This window comes from Pectinophora gossypiella, chromosome 21, assembly GCF_024362695.1.
Source record: "Pectinophora gossypiella chromosome 21, ilPecGoss1.1, whole genome shotgun sequence".
NCBI lineage: Eukaryota > Metazoa > Arthropoda > Insecta > Lepidoptera > Gelechiidae > Pectinophora > Pectinophora gossypiella.
Genome location: NC_065424.1, coordinates 8,243,849 through 8,266,976, shown reverse-complemented (window position 1 = coordinate 8,266,976; position 23,128 = coordinate 8,243,849). Strand labels below are relative to the sequence as shown.

At 39.6% G+C, this 23,128-nt stretch overlaps 1 protein-coding gene and 1 long non-coding RNA gene across 2 annotated transcripts in view; both read left to right on the top strand.

Annotated features, from left to right (window-relative positions):
* The first annotated feature begins 1,563 nt into the window (after window positions 1-1,563).
* The window catches only part of LOC126376493 (uncharacterized), a 47,844-nt gene continuing 26,279 nt past the window's right edge, over window positions 1,564-23,128 (top strand). Inside the window, exon 1 of the mRNA XM_050023917.1 lies at window positions 1,564-1,753. Within this exon, the coding sequence (XP_049879874.1) occupies window positions 1,714-1,753 (40 nt within the window). The 5' untranslated portion in view covers window positions 1,564-1,713. The remainder of the gene's footprint in view (window positions 1,754-23,128) is intronic.
* Window positions 10,790-14,976, top strand: LOC126376776 (uncharacterized). The gene is made up of 2 exons (XR_007567758.1): window positions 10,790-13,604; window positions 13,677-14,976. It is a non-coding gene; the product is annotated as an uncharacterized LOC126376776 (long non-coding RNA).

Genomic DNA, 23,128 nt, shown 5'->3' with positions numbered 1-23,128 from the left:
TCGGATGGGACATGAAGGAAACGATTATATTTCATTAATCCATGCTTATTTAAAACGTTTTTATAATTTTGTACATTTTCCCTTTTAAAAACAATTAGCCGCCATTTCCCTGTCCTTCCACATTGCTCTCTTCTCTCTCGCTCACTCGTCGCTCTCTCTTTCACACACCTTTACGTAACGTTTCATTCAGCCTACCATTTTCACACAAATACATATTACTTTATTGCACCAAAATAAAAGAAAATAGTTACAGAAGACTAGTTTTTAATAAAATAAATAAAATAACTGGTTCCCCACTTTACAAAAACATTAAAAACAAATTCAAAACAAGTCTATTGTGTAAAATATCGGGGCTATTGGAATCTGACTTCATAACTGGCAAATCTGTTTTGTCAGCAAATCGTTCAAATAGAATGCTCATTTTCAATTATGCAGATTTGAACCAATCGGCAAACGGTAGCTTGTGTCAACAGATGGGGGAAAAAGTATCTATCCATTTCAAATTAACCCAATTTTAAAACGGATTGATTTTATTTGACGCGGAGATGGGAAGGGATATACTATAAATATGTACATACTTTTAAATATCAATAGTTGTTTTGAACAGCCTCCGTGGTCTAGTGGTTAGAGCGTTAGGCTCACGATCTGGAGGTCCGGGTTCGATTCCCGATGGGAACATTGTCGAAATCACTTTGTGAGACTGTCCTTTGTTTGGTAAGGACTTTTCAAGCTTGAATCACCAGATTGTCCGAAAAAGTAAGATGATTCCGTGCTTCGGAGAGCTCGTTAAGCCGTTGGTCCCGGCTATTAGCCGAAAAAACACCTCCACCAACCCGCAATGGAGCAGCGTGGTGGAGTATTCTCCATTCCCCCTCCGGTTGATTGAGGGGAGGCCTGTGCCCAGCAGTGGGACGTATATAGGCTGTTTATGTTATGTTATGTTTTTCGTATTATGGCGTTGACAGCGACTCCCCGAACGGCGATTCCCGCTACGGCGAGTTGCTTAACGTCGCGTCTGTCATTTTTGACGATATTTCATATCCCGTTCCTATGGAGTTTGTTGGTAATGGGAATAGCCTGTTATCGCAGATATTTTAATAATTTTCATTTCATTAAATTTTCCCTTCCTTGAATACTAATTATGAGTAAACAACTTATAAATATAAATATTTGTTTGTCTACAGATTTCCGGAATTGCTATTTCCGTCCGGACAATAATTCCCGGAATTCCGGAATTTCGCAGAAATTATATAATTTACTTTTAATTAAAGTGTAAGTGTTAAAAACAAAGACTTTGTCAAGTAAATTTCACTGCCAAATAAGTGATTTTAAGTGTGCTAAGGAGTCATTTTATTGTGAATTGTTAGTGATATTAGTGAAATTTGTAAATAAAATAACATTAAATAAATTAAAAAATAAAACATAAAGTGCAACAATTCGAAGTGTTTTTAATAGACAATAAATAAAATTATAAAGTGTTATTAATGGAAAGTGAATGAGTTATAATAAATTTAAAATAAAGTAGAAAAATCTGAATATATTAAAATTAAAATAAATTAGTATTTATTAAATTGTCAAAATATCAAAAAGTGTCCGGTGCGTGCGTGGCGGGGCTGCGCGCGCGATGCGCGGCGCGTGCGCGGTGCGCGGCGGCGCGCGGTGACGGGCGCATGCGCGCGCGGCCGGGCCGCATGCGGGCCGCCAGCCGGGTCAATGACCTCGCCGGCGTTTGTCGTGCTCACGCTGGCACTTGGTAAGTTGCATTATTGTCAGTGATTAGTTTTCAGGCGCTTATTTGATTCGTCATCATCATCAATTTATGAGCCACGCTCATGTCGGTGTAGTATTCTCCATTCTTGTCTATCGAAGACCAATTATTTGACTTCCTTATAAGATAAGGCGTTCGCCTTTCATTAGATTACGTCTATTTCCTATTGAAGTAGACAAAGATGGAATTCCACGTACTACTATCCTGGAAAGACTACTTTCATTTCTTCCACTCTCATCAAAATCTTCCAGTATATCTCATTTTCAGCTGAGATATAGCTGGTCAGGAGTGGGTGTATTATACTACACACCTCTACCTACCTCTTGATAAATACAGGCGTGAAGCTTTGTTATGTGTTGCATCTCATTTTTCACTAAACCAATAACAGATACCAGCGGAATTTCATAACACAACGGTGACAAGCCACTAAATCATATCTGGCGCCGAAATCTCATCTTTCACTATCTATCATTTCACGCTCCCCTCTTTCACCTGCCCCCTACATCAATCACTCGACATCATATCTTCCCTGTATCACCACGACCCTTATAAGACGTTTATTCATGCTGTATTATATCTCCTAACTATTCATACTTTTGCTATGTTCAGATTAGAAGGTGAGGTTCTAAGATTTTTCAGCATTTTACCTGTTTATCACTTGTACTTATGGAGATACCTACTTCAAACCCGAAGCGTCATTATAAATGAATTCGGAGGTCCCGGGTTCGAATCCCGGTGGGGACATTTCACAAAAATCACTTTGTGATCCCTAGTTTGGTTAGGACATTACAGGCTGATCACCTGATTGTCCGAAAGTAAGATTATCCGTGCTTCGGAAGGCAAATTAAGCCGTTGGTCGCGGTTACTACTTACTGATGTAAGTACGTAGTCGTTATGTTAGGGGCCTATGGCGGCTCAATAATAACCCTGACACCAGAGTTAATGGGGCTGGTAATCCACCTCACAACCCACGCGATAACAAGAAAAAAAAGTACTTAGGCAATCTACAAGTAAGGGGAAACTCCAAATGGGGAGAATTTAAGTAGGTACTTAGGCGTGCGACATCGTATCAACAGTGGCTGCAAGTTGTCTTTGATTTCTTGTGGCTCTGCCCACCCCATTAGGGATTACGGGCGTGAGTTTATGTATGTATGTTAAGTACTTAGGCAAACTCCGAGCAAGTGCCGAGATTCGGATATGATCTGCGGCAAACCTACGCCAAGAGAGTGACCAGCATATAAGGTATAATAATTATTAATGGATAAAATTATATATATCGTTTCTATATCGTTCCTCCACACACCTCCCTTGCGCCGCGGTCCCGTTTCAATTAGCAACGTTCAAACAACTCCTCAGTGATCACTTTGCGAGTATTACCCTCACACTCAGCTGGTATACTTCAAGATGGCACTCGTGAGTATTATTAGATTTATTAGCATAGAATAAACAATAATACTACGTAATAGAAAGGCAACTAGGTTTAACCTTCCCCCCCCTTACTTTGGCCTTCAATCATCAGATGTCACACACAGATGCGCGTGTACGATAACGTGTGGTGTCTGTGTAAAACACCCGATACCGACCCCGCCGGCGTGGTCGACGATTTCCCTCATTCAGCGCTTATCGCTATCGACCCACTAGGGTCGATTAATTGTTTCAAATATTTTTCCTCTCAGACGACGCCCTGAGCCGAGGTTCGCGCCCAACTGGGCACCCTCAGGCCTGTTGTCTTAAACGTTGTACCGGGTGAGAGCCTTCAGCGCTCCCCATTTGTCCGGCCAAGTAGTTAATGCCATCTGCGGCAAATCTACAATAAGTCACGTCAAAAAAAAAAAATGTGTAAAACAAGTTTGTTTGTATGAAGTGTCCGGGGTGTGTTCTAGGTATCCCTATTAGTACAATTTTCTCTTTTTCCCCCTACTTATATTATAAACAAAAAAAAACGTTATGCGCCGCCGGCATCGCGTCGACGTTTCAAAAACGCTAGTTTTGCTAAAGGAATAAGCTCTCGGCTGGTAACGAGTAGTATCAGGTAAAAGCAGCGTACTGCAGCTAAACAATTGAAGGCACATACTTCATATTCATAGCCCGTATATGGCGTGTCCTCAGGAAAACGCGCGGAAAAATCCACAGCCTGTGAAAATTGCGATGAATATCGCACACAGAGTTTAAAACGTGGAGAGGTAATTTACATAGATATTATTTATGCTATGTTTTTAGAATGCCTTACAAGCACGTGCAAAATATTAGGTACCTACCTAAGTGTAACCTCCGACATCTTTCTCAATATATTTTCTAGCTTGAATACCAATTAGAGCACTAAACTGACTAGACTTAACTAACAAATTTGAAGTGCCAGGTTCGATTCCCGGGCGGGTCAATTTACTTTATTTTTTCATATTTTTTTCCAGTATTTGTACCCGGTGACTGGTAATACGCTCAGTCTCAATCACAGGACTTAAACATATAGATGGCGAGAAGTATATACCCCTGCCTACCACTTGAAAGAAACAGGCGTGATGTTCATTATATATATATTTTTAAGCTTATTATAAGTGTTATATTTTGTGACAAAGGGTGCATATTCAAGGCTTAGATTGCCAAAGCAATCAGAAAAAAATGTGTCAAAACCTTCGTATGGAGTATAGCCCTCTACGGATGTGAAACTTGGACACTGACACAGAAGGACAGAGAGAGATTCGAGGCCTTTGAAATGTAGTGTTGGAGGAGGATGGAAAGAATAAGTTGGACAGAAAGGGTTACAAATGAGGAAGTGCTAGTAAGAGTAAGGGAAAAGAGACAAATACTGAGAATTATTGAGGACAGAAGACGCAAGATGATTGGACACCTAATAAGACACGACGAATTCATTAAAAACATCATAGAAGGAAAGCTAGAAGGAAAGAGAGGAAGGGGAAGACCAAGAAGAGCTTACATGAAACAGATTAAAGAAAAGGTTAACGTCGTGTCTTATAGGGAAGTCAAGGAATAGGCCTTTGATAGACTGGAATGGAAAAGGCTCTTAAATTGATGATGATGATTTTGTGACGACGATTCCGCTCACTATGTATCAGGTTGGTCTAACAAAAAACTCGGTAAGGCGTGGACCGTAAAGAGACTCGCCTTTCAGGGAATCGCTATCAACGCCATAATTTCAGTTTTCACTAACACGGTTCGACTGTTATTAACGTCGACACGACTCATCATTCATGTCGTCAGTCTAATAGAAAACTCCATGAGGTGTGGGTACTATGTAAATTGGGGTCAATTGGGATACAGTCGTGAATTTATGTTATGAGTGTGTTTTGATGGGAGCCATCGGTACGGCAATGCAGGACGGAAGAGGCAAGTCACAGGGACTGTATCCTGGAACCTGACAGAGGGCAGCAGTAACTGTCAGTACTATTCAGATGCGGAGGAGGAGTCCTAGTATGGCTTTGTAATAGACTACTCTGGGCGTCATCCCACTTGCGTCAGACAGAGTACTGCGGGGCGGAAGGCAAGAGGGAAACCACTGCCCTATTTCTCCCTAAAAACCTGCACCGACAACAGCGTGGCTCTTACATTGATGATGATTGTGTCATATTTTGTATTTCTTTATAGCATTGTCCACCAATATTTGAAAGTGCGGACGCAAGTTTCAAATAAATCAAAACACTGGTCCAACAGGTAATAAGTTTACTTGCAAGTCCCGTAGAAGGTATAAATTTCCCGCGAGGCTTGATATGAAGGATCCGGGATTACGGGAGTACCCGTGTTAATTCCAGCTGACCACAACCTTCGACATACGGGAGAAGGACTGACCATAAGTTACTGTATTTGTATACCGCCTTTCTGTCTTGCTCTAGATATAATCGTCGCCGATGCTGTCAACTGATTTATCACATTTTTTGTCGAATCTGTTTGTACAGTCATGAGCAATATCATGTACCCACTTTAGAACCCTGTCGCACTATCATATTTGACATTTAATGAGACTTACGGTTTAATTTGTGAAAAACGTTAATGTGACATAGTTTCAAAGTGTATGTACATATTAGTACTCGTGGCCGTACCTTTTACAATGAGGGAATTTCCAGGTTACGTTCCCAAGAAATGTAGATGGCGCTGTATAGAGTTGCCTTTGCTTATCTTTCTACTAGGGTAATTTCCAACTAGTCAAATCAGTTACTTTTTACTAAACGACAAAACACGAAATTACTGAAATAGCACACTGTGACTGTGTGTGTGATTTATTACGTTTTTTCTTGATTAAAATTCATAAATAAATTAAATAAAAAAAAAAAAACAAAATGTTTCTGTTAGTTTTATATCTGTCTTTATTATTTATTTATTTATACACAACAAAACAAACAAAAAGTTTTCATCTCGATCTCCTCCGTGCTTCGGAAGGCACGTTAAGCCGTTGGTCCCGGCTGCATTAGCAGTCGTTAATAACCACCGCACTGGGCCCGCGTGGTGGTTTAAGGTCCGATCTCCCTATCCATCCATAGGGAAGGCCCGTGCCCCAGCAGTGGGGACGTTAATGGGCTGATGATGATGACACAATAAAACAGACACAAGAAAAAAGAAAACCAACAATACAGGTTAGCTTATCTCTAAACAAAGAGATTTCTTGCAGTAATCAGAATTTCATAATTTATCTTGAACCTAGTAACCTAGAACACGACCCACTTTCATGGGTAACATACATATGCATCTTTTATCTTTGTTATTGGGTGTAACCCTTGTTATTACACCCTGAGTATACTCACATCTTCCACCCATTATTATTCTAATCAAAATAAAAGCAACAAAGGTAGCAACATAATTCTATTCCATATCTAATCTAAATAACAATCAACAATTATTTTTATTATTATTATTTATTTATTAAGTCTTAATACTAAAAATACAATTATCAATGCCCTGCAAAACTGTTTAAACAGTTTGTCTGCAGGAAAGAGTCTCTACTAATAATATGAACTTATATCTAATAGTCAATTAATAACATAAGTTAACTAGGAATAATAAGTTAGCTAGGACACGAGTCTAGGAGGTGTTTTTTAAGTAATTTTTAAAAGTTTCTAGACGGATGTTCTCAGGCAAACTATTCAGACTACTACTATTTACATTATACTATTATACTATTTACATACTATTTTACTATTTTTATACTATTTACATTGTTTCTGTCATTACATCATTATATTTTTGAATAATTATGCACCCGAGCAATGATAAAATAGGTAATTATCACATTAAATCTGTACAGCGCCATCTATACTTTTGGGAAACGTACTCTGGAAAGTCCCTCATTGTCAAAAAGACACAATTTTTTTAAGCAAAAAATTGCGGATTTTTCATTTACCAAAGTCAGCCACGACATGTATGTCTTTTCTAAGAGATTAGCCAAATATTTTTCTATTTCTACACGTGGTGACGAATAATTTCCGCGAATCAATGTGTTCATTGGATTATGACAGGTTACAATACAATTTAATAGAACATAAATGGTTTATTATAAATGGACGCTACACCCAAGAACAAGACATAAACAGCATTTAAAATTCTCACAAAATGAACGCAAAATGAATAAGTTCATCAAAATGATCGTAATGTGGAAGTGGATATCAAATCAAATCAAATACAGGGTGTTAGTGACATCGTAACGAATACTCAGGGGGATGATTCAGACCATGATTCTGAGTTAATATCAGGTGGAATTTTTCGTCGCAAAATTCATGTTTTTTTTAAATTATTTTCAATTCTATACTTTTGCGATGGAAAATTCCACTTGATATTAACTCAGAATAATCAGCTGAATCATCCCCCTTAGTATTCGTTACGATGTCACTTACACCCCGCACAAGTACATACAGTAGCCATACAAGTAGGTATGGGTATTAGTGACAACGTAACGAATACTGAGGGGGATGGTTCAGACCATGATTCTGAGTTGATATCAAGTGGAATTTTCAGTCTGAATATTCATGAAATTTTTTGTGTTTTTTTTTTAATTATTTTCAGTTCCATACTTTTGCGACGGAAAATCCCACTTGATATCATATCAGAATCATGGCCTCAATCACCCCTCAAAGTTTTCGTTACGATGTCACTAACACCCTGTATACTTACTTTATTGCACACAATATACAAAACAAATTTACACAAATGGACGAAAGATACAGCACAATATCCTGAATTAAAAGACCATATTTAGGACAAGCCGTGGCGTGAGCAGACCACAAATATTGTATTCCATAAATATGTGTTAGTGATGTATATAAATTATAAAAATATTTAGTTATTTATTAGTAGCGCCATATAATTTATATTTACACATTCTCTTAACTAATTAACTCTATTTTTTTATTTTAAACTAACAGCTGCATTTAACACAATAGAAGTATATAGTAAAGAAGAGCCCATATCGGTGCACATAGGTTATACATTTGGAACATTTGCAACTTCACTAGGCACTCTGGTCAGCTGGAAGAGATTTCTGCTAGAAATAAGGTGAACCGTATCTTTATGTAATGTATTTGTCTACATATTCTACGCACTACGTTATATAAAGAAAGCTACATTTCTATTCTACGAGTAATATTTATACGTCTATTACCTCAGTTTCCGAATTATTTCCTTGTAAAAATGTAAGATGAATACGTGCGATGGGTCGGATAGCCCCCCGCCGTGGCTAATATATCGCCTGCTAGCTAGCAATTCTATCCCAGGGGGAGAATTCCGCAGATTTAATGGAGTTCTACGTAGGTATTATAGCTTCATTTAGCTTCGAGTGCATTATTGAACGTACACGTAAAATTACGCCTTTATTTCCCTGTTGGGACGTGGAACAAGTCATTAAAAAAGTATTTTTTTAGTTTATGTTGTTGAACATTTATGGCTTGCCTTTATATGGCTGGGTGAAGTATTACCTACTTTTGTTTATTTAGCAATTAACCTATGTATTGTTACAACTACAAATATATTCTAATTCTAAAAAAAATAATTACTCAGTGAGTGATTCAAATCAGTGAACTGAATTTTGAACTAATAAAATTGCTTCTACCCCCATCACTACAATTGTCAGGGACGCCATGTTTTTTTACTAGTAGGATCAATCGTAGCATCTGCGTAGTCGCTACGTACTACGAATTACGCCTTGCTACGAGAGCGTAGCAGATTACAGAAACATAGCATGCAATACTTATTATGTCCCAATATCGGGCATTCGACTCATGAGCCTAAGGGTATAATAACCTTACTCCACCACATTGCTTCACGGCGGGTTAGTGGAGAAACAACCTGCGTCGTCAAAATTTAAAAAAAGTTCGTGTCCTACCCGACGGCGTATCATATCGCGGCCAATTTAAAAAAGCTGGCAATTATTATTTAAACATTTTTGGTTATCTTTAAAAGTTATCATACCCAACGCGCCTTGCTACAAGTGGGGAGTGCTCTGAGGAGAACCAAACACACATCGCTCAATACCGGGGTTTTGATGACATCGTAACGAATACTGAGGGGGATGATTCCGACCATGATTCTGAGTTAATATCAAGTGGAATTTACCGTCGTAATATTCATGTTTTTTTAAATTATTTTCAATTCTGTACTTTTGCGATGGAAAATTCCACTAGACACTAACTCAGAATAATGAGTGGAATCATCTCCCTCAGTATTCGTTACGATGTCACTTACACCCGGTACAAATAAGTAGTATCCATACAAGTATGTATGGGTGTTAGTGACACCGTAACGAATATTAAGGGCAATGATTCAGACCATGATCCTGAGTTGATATCAAGTGGAATGTCCTTTTTTTTTTTTAATTAAGATGGGTTTGCTCTTGACTTCGTTCTTCTACAAGAAGAAGAGATCGACGTCCTGTCGGAAAGTTTTAGTGCTTTTTTAATTATTTTCAGTACCATACATTTGCGACGGGAAATTCCGTTTGATATCAACTCAGAATCATGGTCTGAATCACCCATTAAAGTTTTCGTTACGATGTCACTAACCTGTAAACGAGTATAGGAGGAAGAATGTGTCAGCAATACCAGTGTGCTCGGGGACTTGTCTGCGCGACTAGCGTTACTTTAGAGATTAAATAGCGGCGGAGGCGGGGCTGCCCGTCTATTATACTTGAAATTAGGGATGCTTTCTTAGTCTCTCCTGTGGGCTGTGACGCGGTAAGACCAATAACCTATCCAATAATTAAATAAAAATGAAAGGTGTACGTGTATATGCCTGCAAAGGCAAAATTTAATAATAATAATAACGCATATCGCTGGCTGTTCAACGCGGAAACGCGGCCAGCATTATGGGTACATCTGCACCAGGTACGATTCGAGGCGGGCTTTTTAATTATTAATATAGTTTAGTTTTAAGTGTTAATTGTACATAATTTATTTTATTTTGTGTTCTGTTTATTTGTTTTAGTTTTATTTTTATTTTATTTTTGTTTTGTTTCATATTTTACAAATATTTTTGTTATGTAACTAATTACGTAGGCTACAGCCGAAGGATTGAAAAAAAACCAAAATTTAAAAATTAAATTTAATTAAAATAAAACTTTTACAATAAAAGTATCCTAAGACTAAGAATAGGTGGCGACCCGACCGATGTTAGGAATCGAAGTGGCGCACGATGCTCAGGTTTCAGGGGCGTCGCGGAGTTACACGCGTCGCCGTTGTGGAGCTGCATCAGCATTTTACAGGAAACGTGGGAATTGGGGTCAGCGATGTTGCAATCGAATGTGCCGTGTGCAAACTGTTGTCACGCACTATCTTCATCAGCAGATTACGAAGGGGATGATATCGTAACAAACTGTTTTGTTTATGGTGTAAATAAATTACAATAATAAAGATCTTACGAATTTTTACACCAAATCTTTTTCCGTGTACGCTGTGAGACTGTGGAATTCTCTGCCACCCTCTATTAGACAAGCTAAATCCTTGCATATTTTTCAAAATCTTCTTCGTTATTATTTTGAACGTCAGTGTGGTTACTCATAAATTATTATTTACTGCTTTTATATATGTATGTCGGAGTTAGTTATGAATTAAGAAGAGAAATTGATCAAATCGGAAAATACAATGAAGTTGCAACACTTCCATCATGAAGTTGCAACGCTCTGACGTCAGGTGGCGTACGAGCAGAGCGGGGTGAAGTCGAGGGAGTCACTACAGAGTCGTCGTGTCGAGCGGACGTGCACTGCCGTTCTAGTCGGGCAGTCTACCGCGAACCATCGTCATGAGCGGACGTGTCGAATAATTACGAGGAGTGCTATAGTCGCTCACCTATAACTTGTAGGGACGTCAAGAAAGTGTGATCGGAAAAGAGTACCTAGCAAGTACGTTCACATGTCCCGATGATTCGGTCCGAATATAGGAACCATGGGTGGTGGAGGGCAAGTAGAGGGCGAGTAGCCCCTTCGCGCTAACGTCCTTATGCGCGCTAGATAACGAGAGACTGTGTAACCGTTACGAATACCGTGACGTTGCCGTGAGTGTGTACCTTATGCTGTGACTTTATTTAATCGTGATACAAAAACTATGTGGAAGTAAATAAAATGATTGTGATACTGATGACGGCCATTATTGTCTTCTAACGCCCACCCTCCATTATGATGATGATGTTACGACCGACACCGACCCACTGCTACGACATCAGAAGCGGGATTAGTGAACTTGGATGAAGACAATGTGATGCGACGTTCACAACAAGACAATGCAAGTTTTGATTATCACAATCAGAAGAAGATTATGATGATTATCACATTCGTGTGACCACGTGATGAAGATGTAGTCTACAGCCATGCCTGAATTTGGAGATGGACCTGAATTTGAAGTGACCTTGACCTTGTTAATGATCGACATCACTACATGCCGTAAGATATGATGGAGTGAACATCACAATATTTCCATACTGTGTGCAGTCGTGTTTGGAAATTATGGTACCTCAACTTGGAAACTGTTATTACGGTGAGTCGTTTTCATACTGGAACCTTATTGTTATTGACTTCATTGCTGGGTGAATTTCCGTTTCTAATAATGAGGAAATTGATTTAAAATTAACTTGGAAATTATTATTTCCCTTTGTTTAAAAAGAAAATTTACGAGACATATTGTGTCAATCCGTGTCAATAATATCGCGTTTTCCAATCTGTTTTCATCATCGTCAAATCTTTGTATTTTGGTCTAAAAATATTTCGAATTGGTGTAGACACGCTTAACCTGGGTGGTTAAAGTTGTATTTTCTCAATCCATGCGAAAAGAAATTAATCATGACATGATAATTGAGTCTCGATAAATAACGTGTTTTGTAATCTACCGTCATTCATCAAATGTTTCAAAATTCAACATTCTTTATTGAAATCTTTTTAAACCGGTTGAAAGAAAGTCACTTGAATACGATAATACAGTGAATTCTTTTGTTTCATGTCATAACTTGCCACGTGGTACGGCAATTGGTGGATTGCAAGCGGGGATGAAAATGGCGCGGGCTGAGCCGTAGCCGTGTAAAGTGACGACATCATGGCAGCGCGTTGTATACCAGCCGGACTTGCTGCGCTGGTGCTGTTGAAGACCTAAACCATGTCACAAGACCAGTGGTTGATCTTTTATTGGAAATTCTTATACGTCCCGGTGAGTCGTATCTGTTTCACCTGATTTGAAATATGGAAAGTTTTAATAGGATACAAACGAATATAGTGCAGAAAGTTCTCTTTTGTTAACTTTAATTAAATTGGAAATCGTAATGAAGTGAAGTAAACATTGCGAAGTAAAATGATTTGGATTACGATTAAATGAAATAGGCTTAGAAAATGCCCGAAACAGAGTAAATCATTAGTGAGAAAATTGGAGCAAAACATTCTAAATAATGATAATACCGAATTGGTAATTGTTTAAATGCGGTAATATTTCCTCGAGGTGTTGGTCGCTACACTGTGACTTTATGACTTGTGTGTGTGAGAGCAGGGTGCTCTGTCGTTTTGTGGTCGTGGACCATGGTGGCCATCCCGGGAGGGGATGATGTGACTCATGACTGTTTTGTAGCGTAACGGCAGTTTGGGGAGGAATATTACAGCCTGTTGTGCTTTGCAGTAGATGTTGATTTAATTGAGCAATGAAAGCTATGATTGACCTGTTTCGGAGCAACTATGATAGGAAGCTGCGCACTTGTAGTGTTCGGGGCTGCAGCCACTTTTGTGCTGCTCGTCTTAGAAACTACAGGTATGCGGTCGAAGCCCGGATTTCATGTTGACTTTGTATTTGGTCATGACATTGTACCTGAATCTAAGTCATGTTGAACTCCGGTAGAATTAGTCAAACGAATTAGAAATTAGTGATGTAGAAGAAATTGTGTAACCCATTGACCTGTTTCGGAGCAACTCTGATAGGGAGCTGCGCACTTGTAGTGTTCGGGGCTGCAGCCACTTTTGTGCTGCTCGTCTTAGAAACTACAGGTATGCGGTCGAGGCCTGGATGTCATGTTGACTTTGTATTTGGTCATGACATTGTACCTGAATCTAAGTCAAGTTGACTTCCGGTAGAATTAGTCAAACTACACGAATTAGAAATTAGTGATGTAGAAGAAATTTGTAACCCATGGACCACTATTCTACCAACTAAAATGTAAAGTTTGTGTGCTAGCTGTGTTGAGATATCGTCACTTGGTGTAAGTGGCATGAGTTGCTGTCGCTCGATTTAGGTGGCAGTGACGACTGTGTTGAGATATCGTCACTTGGTGTAAGTGGCATGAGTTGCTGTCGCTCGGTTTAGGTGGCAGCAACGACTGTGTTGAGATATCGTCACTTGGTGTAAGTGGCATGAGTTGCTACCGCTCGATTTAGGTGGTAGTGACGCCTGGTTGTGAGATATCGTCACTTGGTGTAAGTGGCATGAGTTGCTACCGCTCGATTTAGGTGGTAGTGACGCCTGGTTGTGAGATATCGTCACTCAGTAGAGTGGCATGAGTTGCTACCGCTCGATTTAGGTGGTAGTGACGCCTGGTTTTGAGATATCGTCGCTCAGTAGAGTGGCATGAGTTACTATCGCTCGTTTAGGTGATAGTAACGACCGATGTGTAAAGAGTAATTGGATTTTCAAGTTTGGTTGTTTATAGTGTGTGAATACTGGTCAATGGTCCGTGTATTGTTAGTTGATGATTTATCATGATGTAATGTGAGCTCATGTAGAGTCACAAGTAGAGCTCGTGTAGAGTCACAAGTAGAGCTCGTGTAGAGTCACAAGTAGAGCTCGTGTAGAGTCACAAGTAGAGCTCGTGTAGAGTCACAAGTAGAGCTCGTGTAGAGTCACAAGTAGAGTTCGTGTAGAGTCACAAGTAGAGCTCGTGTAGAGTCACAAGTAGAGCTCGTGTAGAGTCACAAGTAGAGTTCGTGTAGAGTCACAAGTAGAGCTCGTGTAGAGTCACAAGTAGAGCTCGTGTAGAGTCACAAGTAGAGCTCGTGTAGAGTCACAAGTAGAGCTCGTGTAGAGTCACAAGTAGAGCTCGTGTAGAGTCACAAGTAGAGCTCGTGTAGAGTCACAAGTAGAGCTCATGTAGAGTCCTTTATAGAGTCTCATGTTAGGTCAGGAATGACCGAGCGAACTTGGATACTGTGCTGTGGTATATTGTTTCAGATTAACACACGAGGACGTGTGTCACGCAGGATGGCCGTGTCGGAGTTAGTTATGAATTAAGAAGAGAAATTGATCAAATCGGAAAATACAATGAAGTTGCAACACTTCCATCATGAAGTTGCAACGCTCTGACGTCAGGTGGCGTACGAGCAGAGCGGGGTGAAGTCGAGGGAGTCACTACAGAGTCGTCGTGTCGAGCGGACGTGCACTGCCGTTCTAGTCGGGCAGTCTACCGCGAACCATCGTCATGAGCGGACGTGTCGAATAATTACGAGGAGTGCTATAGTCGCTCACCTATAACTTGTAGGGACGTCAAGAAAGTGTGATCGGAAAAGAGTACCTAGCAAGTACGTTCACATGTCCCGATGATTCGGTCCGAATATAGGAACCATGGGTGGTGGAGGGCAAGTAGAGGGCGAGTAGCCCCTTCGCGCTAACGTCCTTATGCGCGCTAGATAACGAGAGACTGTGTAACCGTTACGAATACCGTGACGTTGCCGTGAGTGTGTACCTTATGCTGTGACTTTATTTAATCGTGATACAAAAACTATGTGGAAGTAAATAAAATGATTGTGATACTGATGACGGCCATTATTGTCTTCTAACGCCCACCCTCCATTATGATGATGATGTTACGACCGACACCGACCCACTGCTACGACATGTATATTTATAGATTTTCTATTTTCCTTTTTTTTTTTTGTGTCTTGAATGTACTCCGAGTTTACTCTTATATCCTTTTTTTTTTCTTTTTGTTTTTTTTCTATTTTTTTTTTTCTTTTTGTTTTTTTTCTATTTTTTTTTTTTTTTTTTTTTTTTTTAAAGGAAGAATTGTTAATGGTTCTGTTTTTAGGATGAAGTGTAATCGTCTGAATCTCTTGAGTTGCTTATTATTAGGTATTTTGTGTGTACTATTTATATAAGTAGGTATATATGCTAGGTTATGTATATAGGTTAGGTATATATTATATTTGTAAGTATGTTATATATTTATTTGCATATATTTGTTGTTAAGTTGTATGCATAGTTTGTACCCGCAATCTTTCAATTTTTTTTTTTTACCTTTTTCCTCACCTTATGGTTGTCTGGAAGAAATCGCTTTAAGCGATAAGGCCGCCATTTGCCATGTACTTAGTTAAGAGACTTTTTGTAATTATTTCTTTTTATTTTGGTGCAATAAAGTGTATTTGTATTGTATTGTATTGTATTGATCTTTTTATTAAATATAAAAATTTGAAATTTAGTGGAAGGTTGGGCTAGTCTGGTGTGAGGACGTAGGTTTTTGGGGCGAGAGTAAAGCGGGAATAAATGTGGATGTGTGTGTGTGTGTGTATGTGTGTGTGTAGAAGGAGAATGTAGATTATTTTTGACAAATATACTGACTTGATAAATATATAAAGATATTAGAGTTGAGAGTTTAAGTTTTGTTTACTATTTTGGTGAATCAAACTCGTACCAGTACGGTTCGTCATATGCAGTTTAGGACTTAGTATCTAAAATGACTGTAAGTTTACATAAAAACATAACATAAGCTCACGACTATATCCCAATTGGGGTAGTCAGAGGTACATCCATCGCAAGATGAACTAAGTATCCACACCTCACCGAGCTTAAGTAAGACCAACGTGATAGGTGGTGGAGGCTGCAAGGCTTCGAATTAGTGGTGGCTCTGCCCACCTCATTAGGGATTAAGAGCGGGATTTTATCTTATAAATAGATTGCAAACATAAGAAAATTGTTTTGAAAGCATCAGTAGTGTGTGCAAACCAGGGATGTTATGGATAAAACATTTCGGATACGGATTGGATACGGATATATTAATGATAATTTTACTGGATACGGTTACGGATAAGGATAACAAATTATTTCGGATTATCCGTTAGTTTCGGATAATTTTGATTACGGGTATTATTTTATTAAAGAATTTCAATAGTAAAATACAAATAGGTACCTTATAAAGTTTTATTTATAACGGCAAAAGTTATAAATAAAACACAATATTCCTTATACATAAAATTGTGACCATCTTGTAACAACCATGTATCCAAGCAAATAAAATTATTCTATTCTATTCTATAACTACAAGTTAGATATGTTATGACGATAAAAAAAGAAAAAAACAAACAATGCGCGCGGCTTTTGTATCGGCACTGACAGCGGCCAGCCGATCAAAACGTATGCTATAACGTGTCTCAATTAGACTCCACCCCTATCCGATAATATCCGAAATATAAGTAGATGACAATGGCAAATCCGAAACTTTTATTTCGGATTCGATTACGGTTACGGATGAATTTTTATATCGGATATCAGATAGTTTCGGTTACGATTAGGGAGCCCCCTAACATCCCTGGTGCAAACAAGGATTTCAACGCTACAATAACTGTCAGTTTTATATATTAAATTGTATCTCTCAGACGAGTCTTGATACAAGCTACATGACGGCGCTAAGTTTCATGCAGGATAAGTAACAACAGATTGCTAGGTTCGATTCCAAAACCATTTATTAAACAATTTAGAGTGTTTGACCACCGCTTGGTGTTAAGCAGCGATATGACTTAAGGTGGAGCGGGCAAACCCAAATAGTGTCTACTCACTCTTGCTCTAAATTGTATGTAACGGGGAACAATGACGCTGGAAGAGAATTCCATTCCTTATCAGTTCGCATAAAGGAGGAAGCTAATCTAGCGGTTCGAAAAGGAGGAATGTCGACCGCATATTATTATGGATGGAATCCCTCCCTACGATCTGATGAAAATCTTCCTATTTTCATTAAAAATATTTTTGCCTTTGACCATAATCTCATCTGGTGGTAACTGAAGATGAGGAAGGTTATGTATGCTTATCTGGTAAATGCATATTCACTCTATTGTCGAGGAAGAGTAAACGTTTTACAAAACGTCGACCTTAACACGTAACCCCATCGGGAATCGAACCCGGACTTTCAGATTGTGAGCCCAACACTAACAGCTAGACTACCGACTCCACAGAGGCTGTATTATTGTATAATTCCTCCTTCGTTTAAAGAAATATCATTCATTTATTTGCATGACTCGTCACCTTAAAAATTCTCAATTTGCGTTAGTTATTAAATATTTCATAAGGAACCTACGTCACTGCTGGCCTTTATGTGTTCGGTCTGTCGGCATACACGTCTAAACACGATAAATATATCCCTGCTCCATACGTATATACGTAATGTTTCAAACTATATTGCTTCAAACTACATGAAAGAAGAGCTCGGTGGCGCAGCGGTTAACGCGCTCGGTCTGCGATTGTTGAAGTAAAGCAACTTTCGCAAAGGCCGGTCATAGGATGGGTGACCACAAAAAAAAAGTTTTCATCTCGAGCTCCTCCGTGCTTCGGAAGGCACGTTAAGCCGTTGGTCCCGGCTGCATTAGCAGTCGTTAATAACCATCAATCCGCACTGGGCCCGCGTGATGGTTTAAGGCCCGATCTCCCTATCCATCCATAGGGAAGGCGGGTGCCCCAGCAGTGGGGACGTTAATGGGCTGTTGATGATGATGATGATGACATGAAAGAAGAGCGTGGTGATAAAATACGTTTCTCAGCTGAGCAGCTGACTTTTATCTCTTTCATATTGATTTGCCGCAAAAGGCATTAACTACTTGACCGGACAAATGGGGAGCGCTGAGGGCTCTCAGCCGGTAAGTACAAAAATTAATAACAGTTATGTCTGAAAAGGTAAACGTTATCTTATTCTATTAAGCAGCTGCATGCTGAGCTGATTGGCTGCCGCTATGGCTAGAGTAATCGGGTCGTCGGGTTCGTATATTACGTCCTTCGGACGGCGATACTTTTCAGCGCGTTCATTAAAAATATATACTTAATTAGAAAATTCAAAATGTGCTTAGACTTCGTGTCCATTTTTTGTTTAACGTGTTCCCTGATTACCTTACCGGTTCCAGATGAAAAAAAAAATCAGCGTCATAGTCTAGGCTATGGCATTATGCTGAAGTGGAACCGTTTCGGCATACATTCATAATTGTTTTATTTTGTTTTAATATGTGAAAACAAAAATTATGTCGAATATTTTTTTTTTCATTCTTTCCTTATCTCGTCTGTCAAATTTGACAACTCGCGCTTTGCCATGTACAGTCATGAGCAATATCATGTACCCACTTTAGAACCCTGTCGCACTATCATATTTAACATTTAATGAGACTTATGGTTTAATTTGTCAAAAAAGTTAATGTGACATGGTTTTAAAGTGTATACATACATATTAATACTCGTGACCGTGCACGCTCCAATCATACGCTCTAGCTATACTAAACGCTTTCTACATTATTTATCTTTACCCTTAACTCACTATTTAATAGTCAATCAGTATTAAGATAAAGTTTGCAAAACGGTCGTACAACCTGTCAACCATTGCCCAATGGCTCAAATTAGCTTCAAAACGTTTTTTCGATTCTGCTCCGCACCACCCAAATCCCGTGGTAGTTGCGGCTTCCGAATACATCCCGCTTAGGAACGGTACTGAATAGTATCGGCGTTCGAAGGACGTAATATACGATCCCGACGACCCGATTACTCTAGCCAAAGAGGCAGCCAATCAGCTCGCGACACCAAACACTTCTGGACCCCGATACCGACCCCGCCGGCGTGGTCGACGATTTCCCTCATTCAGCGCTTATCGCTATCGACCCAATAGCCTCAGGCTGTTGTCTTAATCGTTGTACCGGGTGAGAGCCTTGAGCGCTCCCCATTTGTCCGGCCAAGTAGTTAATGCCATCTGCGGCAAATCTATAATACGTCACGTCAAAAAAAAAGGCCGGACAACGTTTTACGAGTGCAGTACAATGACGCCTTTCGGACCTTGTTTCGACTGCCGCGGTCATGTTCGCCAACAAGGGTTCCCGACTTCTTCGCCATACCAAGAGCCCGGACGGCATCCGTTTGGAATCGCATAAGAAATAGCAATAATACTATTCTGGCAACTGTTCTGCCGATTTCGCCAACCCCTTTGCGAAGTATTGGGTGAATTTGCATCGGTGTGAGAATGGCAAATTTTAACTTTCATTAGATGTAAGCTGCTCTATTTTCGTGTTTATATTAAAATTTTATTTTATTTTTATATATTTTTTTGTATTAGGTATGTTATGTATTATGCTATGGGTCGTTACCTGAAGTCATCATCATCAACAGCCCATTAACGTCCCCAATGCTGGGGCACGGGCCTTCCCTATGGATGGATAGGGATATCGGGCCGCTGGCCCAGTGCGGATTGATGGTTATTAACGACTGCTAATGCAGCCGGAACCAACGGCTTAACGTGCCTTCCGAAGCACGGAGGAGCTCGAGATGAAAAATTGTTTTTTGTGGTCGCCCATCCTATGACCGGCCTTTGCGAAAGTTGCTTTTAGTAGTTGTTCTGCGATTATTTTTATTATTAATCAAACTCTGAAAAGCAAATGCCCTCATTCTACGAGCCTTTAATGTCGTTTATAATTATGAGCGTACAAAGACAGAGAAACATTATAGCTGCCTTAGTTAACCTGCACAACAAATCTAATTTCCTAGCGATTATTTTAATAAAATCTAACTTTATGGAGCATTTAATTAAACTAGTATTCATTCGTGAGTGCCCACACGGGCACTGTTGCTCCGTTGCGCCAACGCACAGATTACCAGCACTCCTCTGATAAACGGCCTCAGTGGTTCACAATCTAGAAGTCTCGGGTTCGAATCCCGGTTGAGACATATCACAAAAGTCCCATAGGGATCCCTAGTTTGGTTAGGACATTACAGGCTGATCACCTGATTGTCCGAAAGTAAGATGATCCGTGCTTCGGTAGGCACGTAAAGCCGTTGATCCAGGTTACTACTTACTGATGTAAGTACGTAGTCGTTACATGAGTCATATCAGGGGCCTATGGTGGCTCAGTAATAACCCTGACACCAGGGTTGATGGGGTCGGTAATCCACCTCACAACCCACACGATAGAAGGATATCAGCACTTCGAAGCAAAAAGCTGTCTGAAATATAAGCCTCTAACGGCATCCGTTTCAAGTTTTTAAATTAGCAAATCAATTTACCTACCCAGTCAGCTAATTAAGGCAAACAGGACATAAAAAAACACTTTTTCAATTATACCAGTTGCCTAGGTTAATCTATTCGAAACCATTGACCTAATTAAATGCAACACTTGGCCAAGCCGGTTCCTGCTACGTCGGACACCGATTATTTTTATTTTTATTATAAGATTGAGGCCACACGGCGCAAGAACCGCCGGCCAAGTAGTTAATGCTATATGCGGCATCTACAATAAGAGTCATATAACCAAGGCATTTAGGACCAAAGTAAAACCCAGAGGGGGTGAGGTAACTGAAGCGTCATTATAAATGAATGCGGAGGTCCCGGGTTCGAATCCCGGTGGGGAAATATCACAAAAATCACTTTGTGATCCCTAGTTTGGTTAGGACATTACAGGCTGATCACCTGATTGTCCGAAAGTAAGATGATCCGTGCTTTGGAAGGCACGTTAATCCGTTCGACCCGGTTACTACTTACTGATGTAAGTACGTAGTCGTTACATGAGTCATGTCAGGGGCCTATGGCCGCTCAATAATAACCCTGACAGAGTTAATGGGGTTGGTAATCCACCTCACAACCCACACGATAGAAGAAGAAGACACGATAAGAACCCGGTATTATGTGTTTTAATTATTAATAAATTATTATTTTTTATTTAACCAAAGTCTCATGCAAACTGTAAACAGCGCTCAGTACTGTTGTTCTATGCAGATAGCTTACATATACCTATAGATTATACTTTGTCTGTCTGTAGAAAGGACGATGAACTCTTTTGTATTTATTCCACAATTTTCAGTCCAATGCGCCCCCGGGCATTGCTATACTATGCACTACCCGGACTCCGTTTTGTTTGCACTTGTATATTGTTATACCTCAAACCAGTGATAGCTGTGTTCGGAAAACGTGCTATTTACATCTTAGTGTCATAGGTTCCAATGCCGGCTTGGGGTCTAAACCACTGCATTCGTCTTTATGAGTAAATAAACTGCCTATATACGTCCCACTGCTGGGCACAGGCCTCCCCTCAATCAACCGGAGGGGGTATGGAGCATACTCCACCACGCTGCTCCACTGCGGGTTGGTGGAGGTGTTTTTACGGCTAATAGCGGGGACCAACGGCTTAACGTGCCCTCCGAAGCACGGAATCATCTTACTTTTTTGGACAATCAGGTGATTCAAGCCTGAAAAGTCCTAACCAAACAAAAGACAGTCTCACAAAGTGATTTCGACAATGTCCCCATCGGGAATCGAACCCGGACCTCCAGATCGTGAGCCTAACGCTCCAAGCACTAGACCACGGAGGCTGCTGCATTCATTTTATTTTATTTTATTCGGGGAGCTTACAGCATTATTTACACAATCAAAATCTTAATAATAAATAAAGGCTAATTACAAGCTACCACAGATAGAAAAAAACAGTTTACGGAAGTGAGAACACTACATAATAATTATAGAAACAAAAGAAAAAACATAAAACAAAACACAAGCAAACCTAAAATAAATAAATAAATAAAAAAAATATAAGTACCTAAACAAAATAATATACCATCATAAAATATAATATCATGTTTCTGGTCTTCTAATCCTTGTATCCTCTGTTGGGATGTAGGGCTCGTATAACAGATTTCCACTCCTCGCCATCATTTGCATATCTGTAGCTTGACATGCCGAGAATTCATCTTTGGATCATAGCAAACGAGGGACTTTCCAGAAGAAGTTCTTTGAAAATTACATAGATGGCGTTATTGAGTTTAGAATGCTGACATGAGCAATATAATGTACCCACTTCAGGACTCTGTCGCACTAACATATTTGACATTTAGTGAGACTTACAGTTCAATTTGTCAAAAAAGTTAATGTGACATGGTACCAAAGTGTATACTGCTCGTGACCGTACGTAGCGGAACAGAGTAAAAAAAACCATTAAGTGTTGAAATTATCTTTGACCATAAAGTATTTGTTTTTTATTGACTTTGTTTACCGTTCTAACAGCCTCCGTGGTCTAGTGGTTAGAGTTTTAGGCTCACGATCTGGAGGTCCGGGTTCGATTCCCGATGGGGACATTGTCGAAATCACTTTATGAGACTGTCCTTTGTTTGGTAAGGACATTTCAGGCTTGAATCACCTGATTGTCCAAAAAAGTAAGATGATACCGTGCTTCGGAGGGCACGTTAAGCCGTTGGTCGGCTATTAGTCATAAAAACACCTCCACCAACCTGCAGTGGAGCAGCGTGGTGAAGTATGCTCCATACCCCCTCCGGTTGATTGAGGAGAGGTCTGTGCCCAGCAGTGGGACGTATATAGGCTGTTTATGTATGTTACCGCTCTAAATAAAGATCTGCTACAAACTCTTTTTTACGAAAATTCATATTTAAGCTATGGTTTCCAATGAAGCAGGCAAAGACCAAAGAATTCTATCAGGTACCTGCCACGATACTGACACCGTCTCTCATTTAAACCTTCATAGATTCTCAGCAGTTTCGAGTACTTTTGACCTAGTCGACTTTAAATACCCTGAATTTGATCAGGGAAAACCTTTGTTCGAGATAATGATAAATTCCAGTGTTGATTGAGGATCAAAGCAGGTGCAGTAGCGCGAACAAGCGCTAGTGAAGACAATTAATTTGTAAGGAACCCTCGTAATAATAATTCAGAACACGCTTACTTCTAACT